The 15,406-nt window shown below is 38.0% G+C and overlaps 1 protein-coding gene across 1 annotated transcript; it reads left to right on the top strand.

Annotated features, from left to right (window-relative positions):
* The first annotated feature begins 6,667 nt into the window (after positions 1-6,667).
* On the top strand, positions 6,668-13,664 carry SPINK14 (serine peptidase inhibitor Kazal type 14 (putative)). Its single transcript, XM_026454470.1, has 5 exons — positions 6,668-6,770; positions 7,399-7,509; positions 8,694-8,737; positions 12,502-12,638; positions 13,619-13,664. The coding sequence occupies exons 1-5, from the start codon at positions 6,668-6,670 to the stop codon at positions 13,662-13,664; spliced, it is 441 nt and encodes a 146-aa protein (XP_026310255.1).
* Positions 13,665-15,406: the final 1,742 nt, after the last annotated feature.

Raw genomic sequence — 15,406 nt, 5'->3', positions numbered from 1 at the left:
AGAGTGTGTATGTGTGTGTGTGTGTGTGGAGGGAGAGAGAAGAGACAGAGAGAGAGAGAGAGAAAGAGAGAGAGAGCAACAGAGTAGGAGATTTAAGTCCCTGGCTCACACAATTATAGGGCTGGAAAGTCCACAATCTGCAAGACAGAGCAGCAGCTTGGAAATCCCAGAGGTGTATTGACATTGCTACTCAACTCTGAAGGTGGCCTGGAAGCAGAATTTCCTCTTCTTTGAGGGCTACAATTAGTCCATTTAGCGTTGCTTATAACAGAATACCTGAAACTAAGTAATTTATAAAGAAAAAAATTATTGGGAACCCTGCACAGGGCTACTGTACAGCACACTGAGATTCATTCCCAGCCGCCAACCACTCTGTGGGAATGATTTAGTTAAACTGGCAAGGAGCAACCTGTTCTCACGATGGGCTTCTGGAATCCTGGTGGGACAAGACCCCTCAACCACCATGGACATTTGAGTTGGCAGGGAGAGCTGCTTAGTGAAGTGTTAGGGGCAGCACTCCACTTGGTGTAGAGCCCAGAGGGTTTGGTGTGGGAGTATCTGTAGTGGAGCTTGTCCAGGGATGCCCATACCCCTAGGCTCAACTTGCTCCTGTAGACCTTAGGAGACTTTAGCCCTGGGGGAACTGCCAGACCTAAACTCTGCAGGGAGGTCTTGCTCATCAGACAGGGCCAGTCAACCTGAGCACCTTTTAGTCTGCTGGGCTCTCTTGGGGTCCCAGTCTTGCTGTGTCTGTTTGCAGTGCAGACTTTAGTGCCCTGGAGACCCTCAACATAGCTCTTGTACTGGCAGACTGCACCTGACCAGCACAGCAGTCTCTGTAGATATGTACCAGCCTGCCTGCTCCCTTCCCCCACTGCAGTTTCCCCAAGGTCCACAGCCACACCCCACATTGCTTTATTGGTATTCCCTAGCACCATTCTGCAGCTGATGAACATGCACCCTGCCATGTTGTTGCTGCCACTACTGCTGGCACATGAGAACAATGACAGGTCCTGCCACCTTCACCTTACAAATTGCTTTGGCTATCACCACAAATCAGGGTGTGGTGACCAGTGGTCTGGAAGCACCTTGATCCCCATCCCCAGCATAATGAATTTCTAACCTCAAGAAGCCAGAGAACAAAGTTGGGGCCTGATAGCAGTCCCCCAGAGTTAGAGCAGAAAATCCAGCAGTTGGTTGCTGAGCCTTTGCCCCCTAAAATCTTCCAATAATGAAGCCATGAGACTGAATCCAATTTATACACACAATCAAACCCTCAAGGTCATAAAATAGAATACAAGAAAAAAAAATTCCAAGGGACTGCAGCTTCAAAGATTAAAGAAACGTCAGTCCACAAAAATAAGAAAGAACCAGCACAAGAACTCTGACGACGCAAAAAGCCAGACTGCCTTCTTTCCTACAAACGACTGAACCAGTTCTATAGCAAAAGTTCTTACCCAGGCAGAGATGGCTGAAATGACACAAATAAAATTCAGAATATGGATAAAAAGGGAGATCATTGAGATGCAGGAGTACATTGAAACTCAATCCAAGAAAGCTAAGAATCACAATAAAACAATGCAGCAGCTGACAGACAAAATATCTTGTATAGAAAATAGCATAACCAACCTCATAGAGTTAAAAATATACTACGAGAATTTCATAATGCAATCACAAGTATTAATAGCAGAATAGACCAAGCTGAGGAAAAAAAATCTCAGAACTTCAAGACTGGCTTTCTGAAATAAAACAGTCAGACAAGAATAGAGAAACAAGAAAAAAAGGAATTAAAAAAAACTCTGAGAAATATGGGATTACAAAGAGACCAAATCTACAACAGATTGGTGTCCCTGAAATAAATGGAGAGAATGGAAACAACTTGGAAAACATATTTCAGGATATCATCCATGAGAACTTCCCCAACCTGGCTAGAGAGGCCAAAATTTAAATTCAAGAAATGCAGAGCACATCAGTAAGATACTTTGCAAGAATATCATCCTCAAGACAGATAATCATCAAATTTTCCAATTTCAAAAATAGAAGAAAAAATATTAAAGGAAGCTAGAGAGAAAGGGCACGTCACTTATAAAGGAAAGCCCATCAGACTAACAGCCGACCTTTTAGCAGAAACCTTACAAGACAGAAGAGATAGTGGGCCAATATTCAACATTCTTAAAGAAAGGAAAATTTCAACCAAGAATTTCATATTTGGCCAAACTAGGCTTCGTAAGCAAAGAAGAAATGAGATCCTTTGCACACAAGCAAATGATGAGGCAATTTGGTATCACCAGACCTGTCTTATAAGAGCTTCTGAAGGAAGCGTTAAATATGGAAAGGAAAGACCATTACCAGTCACAACAAAAGCATACTCAAGTATACAGACCAATGACACTATAAAACAACCACAGAAACAGGTCTGCATAATAACCAGCTAGCATCATGACAAGAGGATAAAATCCATACATGTCAATACTAACATTGAATTTAAATAAGCTAAATGCCCCAATTAAAAACACAGCAAGCTGGATAAAGAACCAAGATACAATATATGCTTTCATCAAGAGACCCATTTCACTTGCAATGACACCTATAGGCTCAAAATACATCTACCAAGCAAATGGAAAACAGAAAAAAGCAGGGACTGCCATCCTAATTTCAGACAAAATAGACTTTAAACCAACAATGACCAAAAAAGACAAAGAAGGGCATCACATAATGGTAAACAGTTCAATTAAACAAGAAGACTTATCCTAAATATATATGCACCCAACACAGGAGCACCATGATTCATAAAGCATACTCTTAGAGACCTTCAAAGAGAGTCAGACTTCCACATAATAATAATGAAAGACTTCAACACCCCACTGAGAGTATTAGATCATTGAGGCTGAAAATTAACAAAGACATTCAGAACCTGAACTTAACACTAGACCAAATGGAACAGATAGACCTGTATAGAGCTCTCGACACAAAACAACAGAATATACATTCTTTTCATCATTACCTGGCACATACTCTAAAATTGACCACAAAGTCAGACATAAAACAATCCTCAGCAAATGCAAAATAACTAATATCATAACAACCACTCTCTTGGACCACAGCACAATAAAATTAGAAATCAAGACTAAGAAAATGACACAAAACCACACAATTACATGGAAATTAAGCAACCTACTCCAGGATGATTATTGGATAAATAATGAAATTAAGGCAGAGATCAAGACATTCTTTGAAACGAATGAGAACAAAGATACAACATATGAGAACCTCTGTGACACAGCTAAGACAGTGTTAAGAGGGAAATTCATAGCACTAAATGCTCACATCAAAAAGTTAGAAGGATCTCAATTTAACAATTTAACATAAAAATTAAAAAAGACTAGAGAAACAAGAAGAAACCAACCCCAATCCTAGCAGAAGAAGAGAAATAACCAAAATCAGAGTTGAACTGAAAGAAATTGAGCACACACACAAAAAAAATCATTTAAAAGATAAAGGAATCAAGGATTTGGCTTTTTAACAAAAATTAGTAAAATAGATAGACCACTAGCTAGAATAATGAAGAATAAAAGAGAGAACATCCATAAACACAGTTAGAAACAATGAAGGGGTATTACCACTGACCCCACAAAAATTTAGATAACCAATGCAAAAATCCTCAACAAAATACTAGCAAACAAATTCAGCAGCACATCAAAAAATGTATCCAAAATGATCAAGTAGGCCTTATACCTGGGAGGCAAGACTGACTTAACATATGCAAATCAGTAAATGTGATTTATCACATAAATGACACTAAAGAAAAAAAACCACACGATTATCTCAATAGATGCAGAAAAGTCTTTTACTAGAATTCAACACACATTCATGTTAAAAACTCTCAATAGACTTGGTATTAAAGAAACATGCCTCAAAATAATGAACCATTTATGATAAACCCATAGCCAACATCATACTGAATGTGAAAAAGCTGGAAAGGACATGATCTCATTCCCTATTTTTGCTGCATAGTATTCCATGATGTCTACATACCACATTTTCTTTATCCAGTCTATTATCAATAGGCATTTGGTTTGATTCCATGTCTTTGTTATTGTAAATAGTACTGCAATGAAAATACACATATATGTATCTTTATAATAGAATGATTTATATTCCTTTGGGTATGTACCCAGTAATGGGATTGCTGGGTCAAATGGCATTTCTGGTTCTAGGTCTTTGAGGAAATTGCCACACTGTCTTACACAATGGTTGAACTAACTTACATTCCCACCAACAGTGTAAAAGCATTCCTTTTTCTCCATAGGCTCATCAGCATCTGTTGTTTCTTGACTTTCTAATAATTTCCTCCTCAAGTCTGCTTTCCTTGAATAATTATTTGTTTAATGGCTTTTCCTGTAGTGTGTCTAAGCTCCATTAGGGTAAGGATGATGCCAATAGTTTTCACAGCTTTACTTCCAGGGCCCCTCACAGTTCCTGACAAATCAGAATCCCAGACTGTAGAAGACCTATGGGAACTCACCTTATGAGTGATGCTCTGCTAATAAAATTTGCAGCAAAACAAAGTAAAACAATGTAAATTATTTATTCTCAGATGGGAACTAATTTCACACGTATTATTTTTGAATGTCATAAAATGAGTCCGTGGCTTTGAATTTACAACACTCACATCCATATAGTGGCTGAGAAGAAGCCAAATTAAAATAGCATTTATTGGGTGGCTTATCTGGCTCAGTTTTCAAAGCTGTTTAAGTGTTTGTTCAATTAAACCTCCGAAGAGCACTTGGTGGAATGTGTGATTACCCAATAGTGCAAATGGGAAAATTCTGTAGTCCAGTTAGAAAAAATTACTTTCCAGGTTGACAAAACATTATAACTAGATGTTCTGTTTCTGCGTTCAGAATCCTTTCTAAACAACAGGATGCATCTACCTTTCCAAACTGGGGAACAAATGATTTACTCAGGAAGATAACAGGGTGTTTTCAAAATATTTCATGTAAGTATGGAGCCCAAAATTACAAGTATGGAGCCCAAAAATGGGATGAAAGCCACCACCTCTCTCATATTGTAGGTGACATAAGTTCTTCCTGGAAGTTTTCAGTGGGTTTATTTACAGACATTTGTTAAAATGAAACATTAAAAGACAAATTAATTGATGTAAATAAAAATGTGCCTATGCTAGCACTATTAATAACAATAAAAATTGGCATCACTCTGAGCAACAATTAAAGAATATTAGTATAATTAAAGAATATTAGTATAATTAAAATTTATATAAGTGATGAAATTTGAGACCAGATATCTCAATTCATATTCAATATAACTGTATTTAGAGATCAAGAAAATGTAATAGTGCATTTCTAAGTGAAAAAACAATATATGTTATAAAAGTCAAATATTGTAATAAAACACATATGTACACGTGTGATTATGTATATATATTAAAACTAGAAGAATATAATTATATATATTATATATATTTAATAGGTACCTCTGAGCTGTGAGATTTTACACCTTTTAATTTTATTTGAATATTTTTTGTTTTGTAGATTTCTATTTCATTTTGTATGTTTCTACTTTTTTTATATTTCTATTTAGCCATTTCTATTGGTATGTTTCTGCTTGCTCCACCTCCCTTCCTTTTTTGTATATTTCTATTTTATAAATTTTCTAAGTGAGCATATATTTTCTTTGTATAAAAAAAAATAGCTTTTTACAGAAGGAATGGTAGAGGCCAGAAGTTCAGATAACAGGAGGAACTTAGCTACAATAATATATCTTCCCTTTTAAAATGGCAAAGGCTCTGGGTTACTACAGGCACAAGGCTGGATCTACTGCAAATGGTATCCAAGGATCTCAATCTGTCACTGCAACCTCCTGTACCAGCCTTCCCTTTCTTAGATGTCGCCACACATTTTTTCATTCTGATCCTTATACTAGTCCTGGTCCTGATACTAATTATTGTTGTGAAACATGTTATATTCTTTCTGCTTGCTCTCTCCTACTGTGGTATGTTTTCTCACACGATTGACTCTCTTGAATTGCCTGCTAACAGCTGCCCTTTCCAGTGATCTGTTCTAACCCCTCTGAGGTCTTCCCCTGCTGAAGTTTGACGCAATCTGAAAGATGGATCTCCAGGGCCTGCTCAGTCCAGCACACCATGCCTCAGTGACTTTTCTCTCCTACGCAGCAGTTACTCTATTTCCTCCTGGGGCCCTAGTACATGCTTCTTAAAACGAGCACATTATATTCCTCTTCCTTTTCTCTTCTTTCTGAGGTGGATCAGCTGTGGCATGAGGGATGGAGAGAGTGGGCCTGTGTTTTGCTTTAGTTTTCTGGCTGCAGCTGAACTTCTGTTGTTCCTGTTCCATTTCTGGAGGAACTCAGGGAAAATATCAGGATGAGATGGGGATGTGTTTAGCCAAACATGGTGTCCCAGATTGTGTCAGGAGTAGGCACGGTAGGCAACCTTGCATGGTGTGCAAAGAACTTCAGTCATCCTGAGAGTAGAATACTCTGGCTACATTTTAATGTCTTAAGTAACACCTGTCACATCATAGCATATCAGCAGAGTTTATATAAATTATCCATTGATATGTGTTGCAGACAGAGATAAAAGCCTAGAGAACATATGGAAGACCAGGCTACTTTTGTAGAATTAGGAATGGAGGAACAGTTAAATGTGGTTCTTGGTCAGACCCTGGAAACTGCAGATACCATTCTCTGGGGTCAGAAATGTTGCTACAAGGAACGTCCATCCCGAGGGAGTATTTCCTCACTGACTTTTCCCATTCTGTGTCTGGATTAAAATAGCTGTGGGACCCCAGTGAGATGGCAGAGAATGATTTTTCTCCTGTGAAGGTCCTCAAAGAGTCTAGGATTCAATGTCAGATGATTCTCAGTGTAGCCAAGAATGCCTGAATCATCAGAAATGTTTGTCTTAATCCAAAGAGATATTCTTTGCTTGATGAGCAAATACAGACCTACTCCATTTATTGAGAAGTTCATGTTGTCCAGGGACCTCAATAGCCCCATCTTTTTTTTTTGCATCCCCTCAAAAAATAAATTTAGGTGAAGTTTCAGGTAAGGAGTTGCTTTTTCATGACATGTAAAATGTTTTTCCACTAAAATAATACAATTATGCCCATAGAGTAACCTATGATTTACTTCTGAGTATTCAAAGATCTGTTACTGAGCCCTATACTTTTAATTAAGATAGTTATTCAAAGTTTAAATTTTTAAACATTTGTTTCTGAGGAAGAATGGAATAGGTTTTCCAAATACATGGTACTGAGGATACAATGGGCAGAGTGGAGATGGCTCTTCATTGTAAAAGTCATCTTAAATCCCGATTGGCTCTACTTCAGTGATTGTATTAGAGGGAAACAACCTGAGACAATATCTCGGAGCATCATTCCAAGGACACACTAGGAGGAAAAACGGCTGGATCTTTCCCAGTATTCTCACTTTTGTCCTTTATCTTGATACATTTGGTGTTATCTTCTGGTGAGTAATTTAACTGGCCTTGGCCAGAAGTTGAAATTGATTTGTGGGATTTTACATTGTAATCTGAGAGGGAATGATTTGAAATTGTTCTTTAACTGGAATTCATATATATATGTATACACATATATATACACAACACACATACAAATTATCCACTGATGTGCTGCAGACAGCATATATATTTATATATATATATTTATTCAGAGTATATATACATATGTATTTATATATACACTCAGAGTATATGACAAAATGAAGGTCTCTGCCCATTGAATCAGTCTTGTAGACTCTCTCTCTCTATATATATATATACACACACACACACATATACATATATATACACACATATATACTCTGAGTATGCTCATATATATATATATACACACACACACACTCAGTATATTCAGAGTATATATATACACATACTCAGAGTGCATATATATATATAGAGAGAGAGAGAGAGAGAGAGAGAGTGTCTAAAAGACTCTGATTCAATGGGAAGAGACCTTTGTTTTGTCATCTTTTGCATGCAGATTATGAGATTTAACTCATGAAGGCAAGGATGCTTGGGTAACTCACTGAGGTAACATGTAAAAGTGACTAACAATATAATATGCATACATCAGAGCACATCTTGAAAATTTAGAGTGTTTGAAAATGATTTGCTGTATATTTGACTGGACCATTATCTTTTATGTTCTCTTCTAGTGGAGAAATCATGTAGGGAGTCATAAAGAGGCCTAGCCTCAAGGGCTGCAGAGCTTGCTTTTTCACATATTTACCAAGAATTCCTGAGTATTACCCAGGTGTCTTTTCACTCCTAAAAAATATGAAGATTGGGCCAAAAGATCACTTTAAAGTTACAGCATTGCTTGTTTCTTTCATACATAACCAGCTCTAAATCCTCTCAAGTCCAAACTAATCAGAAAAATTATTTAGTACATTGGACTGCCAGCCTTTAAGAAACAGTGATGCATCTATATAGTCCCCTGCTGATATCAATTAGGAGTAAAAGAATTATTTTACATTTTAAAAAAATGAATGAATACATGTATAAATGAAATAATGTTTTCCATTCCTGCAAACTTCCTTGATAATAAATTAGAACTCTTTTATTCTGCCGACGGATTAAGCTATGATTTAACAGGAATTAAACTCTGTAACTATTTTCATATATTCTCTAATTTCAGGCCCTAGACACTGGTGGCCACCACATGGAATTATTAAGGTAATCTTCCATTAAATTTCCCCCCAGAACTGACATTATAATATGAGATCTTTTTTTTGGAATTGTTACTGTGGAAACTTAATGCATCAAGGTCACCCGTAATAGTCTTCAAGGCCTATTTGTATGAGGGTGGTGGATACATAGCTGAAACAGCTTGGAATCAAGACAACATTCAGTCATACATACACCAGAGAACCCTCTGTAGTGCCTGAAAAATGTAGAGTATTGACAATTGCCGGGAGCATGACAGGTTCTTAAGAGCCTATGGACTTGGGTATAACATGGTCCTGGCTCTCAAGGAGCTCACAGTTTGATGGAAAGAATGACTTAAAAGAATGCTCCTGGCCCGGCGCGGTGGCTCAAGCCTGTAATCCCAGCACTTTGGGAGGCCGAGGGGGCGGATCACGAGGTCAGGAGATCGAGACCATCCTGGCTAACATGGTGAAACCCCCTCTCTACTAAAAAATACAAAAAAACTAGCTGGGCGAGGTGGCGGGCGCCTGTAGTCCCAGTTACTCGGGAGACTGAGACAGGGGAATGGCATAAACCCGGGAGGCGGAGCTTGCAGTGAGCCGAAATCCGGCCACTGCACTCCAGCCTGGGTGACAGAGCGAGACTCTGACTTAAAAAAAAAAACAGAATGCCCGGGCGCGGTGGCCCAAGCCTGTAATCCCAGCACTTTGGGAGGCCGAGATGGGCGGATCACGAGGTCAGGAGATCGAGACCATCCTGGCTAACACGGTGAAACCTCGTCTCTACTAAAATAATGCAAAAAAACTAGCCGGGCGAGGTGGCGGGCGCCTGTAGTCCCAGCTACTCGGGAGGCTGAGGCAGGAGAATGGAGTAAACCCGGGAGGCGGAGCTTGCAGTGAGCTGAGATCCGGCCACTGCACTCCAGCCTGGGCTACAGAGCCAGACTCCCGTCTCAAAAAAAAAAAAAAAAAAAACAGAATGCTCCTAAATGTCTTGAGATGTACAGAGAATGCTTATGCAACTTGTGAATGCAGAAGGCAAGTTCTGCATATGGTTGGAGGAAAATGTGAAGAAACAGTAGATATCTTAACAGAGCTTCAAACTATGTTTGCAACTTGGATGAGGGCAAAATGGAGACACCGTTTTCATTTTTGTCAACCTTTCTGAGCATTGCATAAAATGTGAGGTCAATCGATATTTGATAGGTGAGGGAAAAGATGAATGAGGGATTAAACTTTTCATTTTGATTCATATTTGCATCACTGTATTCCTTCTCTTTAGAAGTATTAGCACCTTAAGCTTTTGTCTAATTCATAAATTTTAAATTTTACTTCTTCTTTGTAAAAAAGTCGGTCATGAGTTGACTGTTGAGAAAGATATTTTGAGGGCAGCTCTACCTTCAAGAGACCTGGGGATCAGAATGTGAAGCTTGTCAGAGGATACTGCCCCAGGAAAAGGATCTGCAGAATTTGTCCAGGATTTATACCCTGGTCTCATAAAGTTCAGTTCTGGAATTTTCTTTTCCAGAAGTTTACCTGCAGGATGAGTTCGCCTCATGCCCATAAATCCATAAACAATAATAAACGCAATCACTTTTACTTGTTTTCTTTAAAAATATTTATTAATCACCTGTGCTGTGCCCTAAGATACACTATTGAGGAAAGCAGCTATATTCCTTTTCCTCATGAACCTTGCAGATAGCCAAAAGGGAAGAAAACAGCTATGATTTATGGTAAATTTTATAAATATAAGAAATAAAATGGTATGATAGAGAATATCTGTTGAGCATAGAGATAACTACTATAAACAATGGGTTCAGGCAAGGTTTCTCTGTCATGTGGATATCTAAGGTGAGACTTGAAGGAAAAAAAGGAGCCACCCAAGTGGAGAGTGGGGAGAAAGACCTTACCTACCTGGGTCACTAATTGAAGCCCTGTGTGACTGGAGCACAGACAGAATCCCACAAGGGTGGGATTCTCACCTGAAGAATGCGTATCTTCCTCCAAAGAGGGAGAGAAAAAAAAGAAGCTGTATTTATAGACAACAGTAGAAACTATTCTTTCTCTTGTCTTTGCTAACTGTATATTCCTTCAGATTCAACTATTTTACATCTCATTTATTCATTTGGCAAATGTTCATATAGCAGTGACTAATGCCAATATATGTGCTGGGCACATAATGACTAGCCTAATCGGACACATATCTTTCCCTTCTGGGCTTATAGTCCTTTGGGGGTGTGGGATTAGTTAAATAATTAAACAAATGCATTGGTACAAACTGATTAAAAGTATAAAAGCAAATAACAGAGAGTTGTGACTGTATTTTAATAAATAGTTCTGAGAAAGTGAGTTATAACCTAAGCTCTAAAGATAGACAGAGTTTAGGTTGAGAAAAAATATATTTGGTGGGGTGGTCATGACACTTCAGAAGACCTTGGGGGAAGGGAAAGACAAAGAACTTATATATATAAAAAAACTAACTAATAAACTTACTGAAAGGACAGAAAGCAAGGTAGTATCAGGTAAGGGCAGAAGATTTGGGAGGTTCCAGGTCACACAGGGACTTTTAGCTCATAATAAGAAATACTTTTTTATAATATGCAATGAGGTTCAACGAAAGACCTTAATCAGGGAAATAAAATTATTTAATAAGTTTAAAATGTGAAACTTTAGGAAATGAGGAATAAAGGAAATGGAGGGATTAGTTGGGTAACGATGGTGGCCTGGCCATGATGGTGGTGTTGGATAAAAAGAAGGAAGAGGAATTTCTAAGTTAAAATATGACCCCCTTCTTTCCAAATTCCTAGCCAAAATTTTCTCCTACTTCGTGTGTGGGGTATTTTATCTGTACCAATCTTATGACACTTATGGAACCCCTGAGAATACTAGCCTCAAGCTTCATAATCCCAGAGTCACTACTTCAATTCATCACCAGCACCGGCATTGTCCAGAGAAGAACTGCCAATGAAAACAAACATCCCTGAGTCCAGTTCCCTGAGGAGACATGTCCCTTCCTTTGTTTTTGACTTTTTCTACAGTGTCAGGGCAATAAGTATTTCAAATTAAGACACATGCATTCTTCCATTATTGATCTTCAGTTTTCTCCACTGAGCTGTCATAGAAAATCTCTAAGAATCTTTCCAGATCTAATAGTTGGGGCATAAAGAAGATTGAGAGAGAAGCCCCAGATAAATTATCTGTTTATCCACTCTTCTTCTTCTTCTTCTTTTTTTTTTTTTTTTAAACCATAGCATAGTTGGCCATTGTTCTCCTTTATTGAGAAGGTCCTGACAACCAGGGCATCATATTGTTACCAAATGGGATATATATAGGTTCTAGTTCCATGGCTTTGTGGAGATGGGAAAGGGAGAGCTTTTGTGAGAGTGGAATATTGTCCTGTGCTTAGAATTTTTTTTTTCTTTTTTTTTTTTTTTTAGATGGGGTCTCACTGTGTTGCCTAGGCTGGAGTAGAATGGCGCCATCATTGCTCACTGCAGTCAAGTGATCTTCCTGCCCCATCCTTCTGAGAAGCTGGGACTACAGGCATGCACCACCATGCCTGGCTAATTAAAAAAAATTTTTTTTGGAGAGACAGGGTATTGCTCTGTTGCCTAAGCTGATCTTGAACTCCTGGGCTCAAGCAATCCTCCCACCTCAGTCTCCCAAAGTGTTGGAACGAAGGAATGAGTCACCACGCCTAGATTATGCTTAGATTTTCCTAGTAAAGTTCAAAGGTGACCTACCTGTCTAAGTGGGGTTCTAACTGGATAAATCTTATCAACTCAATTTCAGGTGAAATGTCTGTATGAGAAAGTAAAGTTGAGTTGGTACAATGGAACAATCAACCCCTGCCCTGGCTTATATCAACCCATCCGTGGTACCAGTTTTATAATCTATGATAATCCCTGCATCCTGTGTGTTGAGAGCTTGTGAGTACTATTTGGGGAAAAGACGGGAACTGTAAATATGCTTGTCCATTAAAACTACCATCTACCATTCCTATCAAGTACATCAACCTTGAAGCCAGGAATTTGCTTCAGTTCACACAGATAATAATCAGCCTCCCTTCAGAAAAGCACGTAGTAATTGAAAGTCCACTGGATTAGAAAGTAGACTCAATGTACCAAATGACATTCCTTAGGTCCATTCTGGTATCTGAGCCCTTACTTTCCCATATGCCAATTGATTGCGTTCCACTTGAGAAACTCTCAAATATGCCTTCAGGTCCTGAATTATTTTTTATTTTAAGACAAATTGTAGTTTTGCTTTCTCTTAAATATCTTCACCCTCTTATGTGTTTGAAACTCTGAACTACAATGATGAGTTAATTGCAAAGTTTGGATCTTTTATCTGAGACAGTGTTTAGATTTTTGGATTTATGTGACATAAATCAGTGATTAGATACTGAAATCTTACAACACAATGCTTTCAGCTTTCATTCCTATATCAGTGAATGTATTTCAAAGAGCGAAAAATTTTCACCATGGCATCAGATTGGAGCCCTCAGCCCAATCATTTTTTAAATTTTGTGCAAGGAACAATGACAGGACTGTGCAAAGCTCAGGTCATCCCCATTAATGAGTAATTCAGCCAAAGTGTAAGAGTATTAACAGAATAGTTGAGAATTGATATGTCTCACACATCACAAACTCAGACTTGATTGCACAGCTTAATTTCAAAAAGAGTGTAGCATGTGTCATATCTCCAGTGGCATCTTAGAATCATGGAATGATAACTAGATAAGAAATCAAATAATTTTGTCTTTTGTCATTAGTCAATTCCCTTTATACTCTAGATCTTAGTTTTTCCAAATATAAAACCAGGTTTTAGATAAGATAATTTTAAAGGTATTTTTGTAGTTCTGACATTGTATTACTTAATGAAATGTTTGTTCTGATACTTCCTTTAGGAAATCTCATGGAAGAATCAGGTTTTACCGTGATGGAAAATGTTAGCTGCATGGCCTTGAATGTGGAAGATATCTTCTTTTTTTTTTTTCCCCTCCATGTCTCCAATCTCCCTCTTGCACTTTTTACATCTCCTTGAATTTGTTTTTGACAACAAAGAGCTATCACTACTGAGCTTGTAGCAGATTGTTTAAAGTTCTTTCCATGGACCTCTCCCCTCACTGATTGATTGCCTTCCATAGTCTGCCTAATAAATAAACTTTTATGAAAGTCTCATTTGACTTGGGTGTCAGATCTAGGTCTAAAAATCTCAGAAGTAGAAGAAATTCAGAATTTGAGTCATGAGTCAAAGGCAAATATTGAGATTAATCAGCTCTCTAATGCTAATAACACTGAATTAGTCTATGTCAAGCCTCTGGATTGTCTTCCAAAGAACGTGACAGAAATTTCTTCCATATTCCTTTGACATTTAAAAAAAAACAAGTAATGGAACTACAGGAAATTGTATTCTGCTTTAGAATTCCTGTTGCCTAACTTCTGCAAACTCATCATTAAACACCCTCCCTTTTGGACTCAGCCTTGAGACAGAGGTATTTACACATGTGCAGCTTTGACCAACAGGGCCCCACATTCTACCGATCCATTTTGTCTAGAAGAACACCTACATTGTTGGTATCCATAAATGTCCCATTGGTCGTTAGCCGTTTTCTTAAATTCACTGGACACATTTTAACCCCTAAAGCATATAGGGACACCTTTTTCTCTGTTATACTTCATATGTATTTTTTACTTCTATATGTACAGCAGACAAATAATATGCACTAATATGCTCTCTTCCCTGCAGAACTTTGCTCCCTACTGGGTTGGGAAAGAGCAGCTATTCTGCCTCTCACTACCTTGCAGGGCTGTGGTCAGAGAGTGTACATGTTCTGTTAGATCTTTGATCTTATGTCCCATGCTGATTACATGGTGAATACATGGCTCTAGTGAGAAGGAAACAACCACTTTTCTTGTGTCATATTTAGAGTTAATATCTCTGGGAAAAACTAGACATTCTCTAGCTTTATAGCATGCCAATTTCCATTGCTCCAAGTCCTGAGCTATGCAAGAACACCAAGGCATCGTGGGAGGATTGTTTTCTAACATTATTGCTGTATCTTTGTTGACAAATCTTTTCTTCTGCAATAATTAATTTGCTGTTAATGTCATCAAGCAAATTCTTAAAAATCTCAAATAGGCACTTTTAATAGCCTTGCATGAGATTTGAGCTCTGTTATCTCTAATCCTCTCTAATGACTCTCTCCTTGCTTTGGGTAGTTTCTTCACGCACAAGCACCAATTGTTAACCTTCTGATCCCTTTATCCAGTTCTCCTGTGCAGTAGTCCTGCAGATACCAGCCAGTTTAGTCTCTATTTCTTTTCAGCTCTGTGTCCTCAACTCATAATTGCTTCATTGAGATTGCTCTTTCCTATTCCTAGAATCTCTTGCATTGCAAAAACCAAGGCCAACGACAGAGTTTAACTTATTTATTTTCCATCTGTTAGGGATCTGTTCTTCAGTGCTTGGTGTCCTAGTGTCATTGTTTTACATATTTGGTCTATTTTTGTTGTTTCAGGTAGGATAAGATATCTTATCTGGTTTTTCTTGGATCATATTGTTTGAAAGTAGAAGTTGACTTTATCTTTTATCATGCCATTGTACTTATTTTTTGTACTTCTTTTTCCTATGATACCTCCTAAAGTCTAGACTAGAATACATTGTCATTATTCTACTTTTTCTAAGAATTCCA

The sequence above is a fragment of the Piliocolobus tephrosceles genome, chromosome 4 (genome assembly GCF_002776525.5).
Source record: "Piliocolobus tephrosceles isolate RC106 chromosome 4, ASM277652v3, whole genome shotgun sequence".
NCBI lineage: Eukaryota > Metazoa > Chordata > Mammalia > Primates > Cercopithecidae > Piliocolobus > Piliocolobus tephrosceles.
Note: the sequence above shows the minus strand (reverse complement) of the source record. Positions and strands in the feature narration are given on the sequence as shown.

Bases quoted from the DNA above. Each gene is read 5' to 3' on its own strand.
- SPINK14 (XM_026454470.1), top strand. From the start codon at position 6,668: ATGGAGGAACAGTTAAATGTGGTTCTTGGTCAGACCCTGGAAACTGCA. The intron at 6,771-7,398 runs GTATTTCCTCAC...AAACAACCTGAG, and splicing joins GGAACGTCCATCCCGAGGGA to ACAATATCTCGGAGCATCAT. The intron at 7,510-8,693 runs GTGAGTAATTTA...TATATTCTCTAA, and splicing joins ACATTTGGTGTTATCTTCTG to TTTCAGGCCCTAGACACTGG.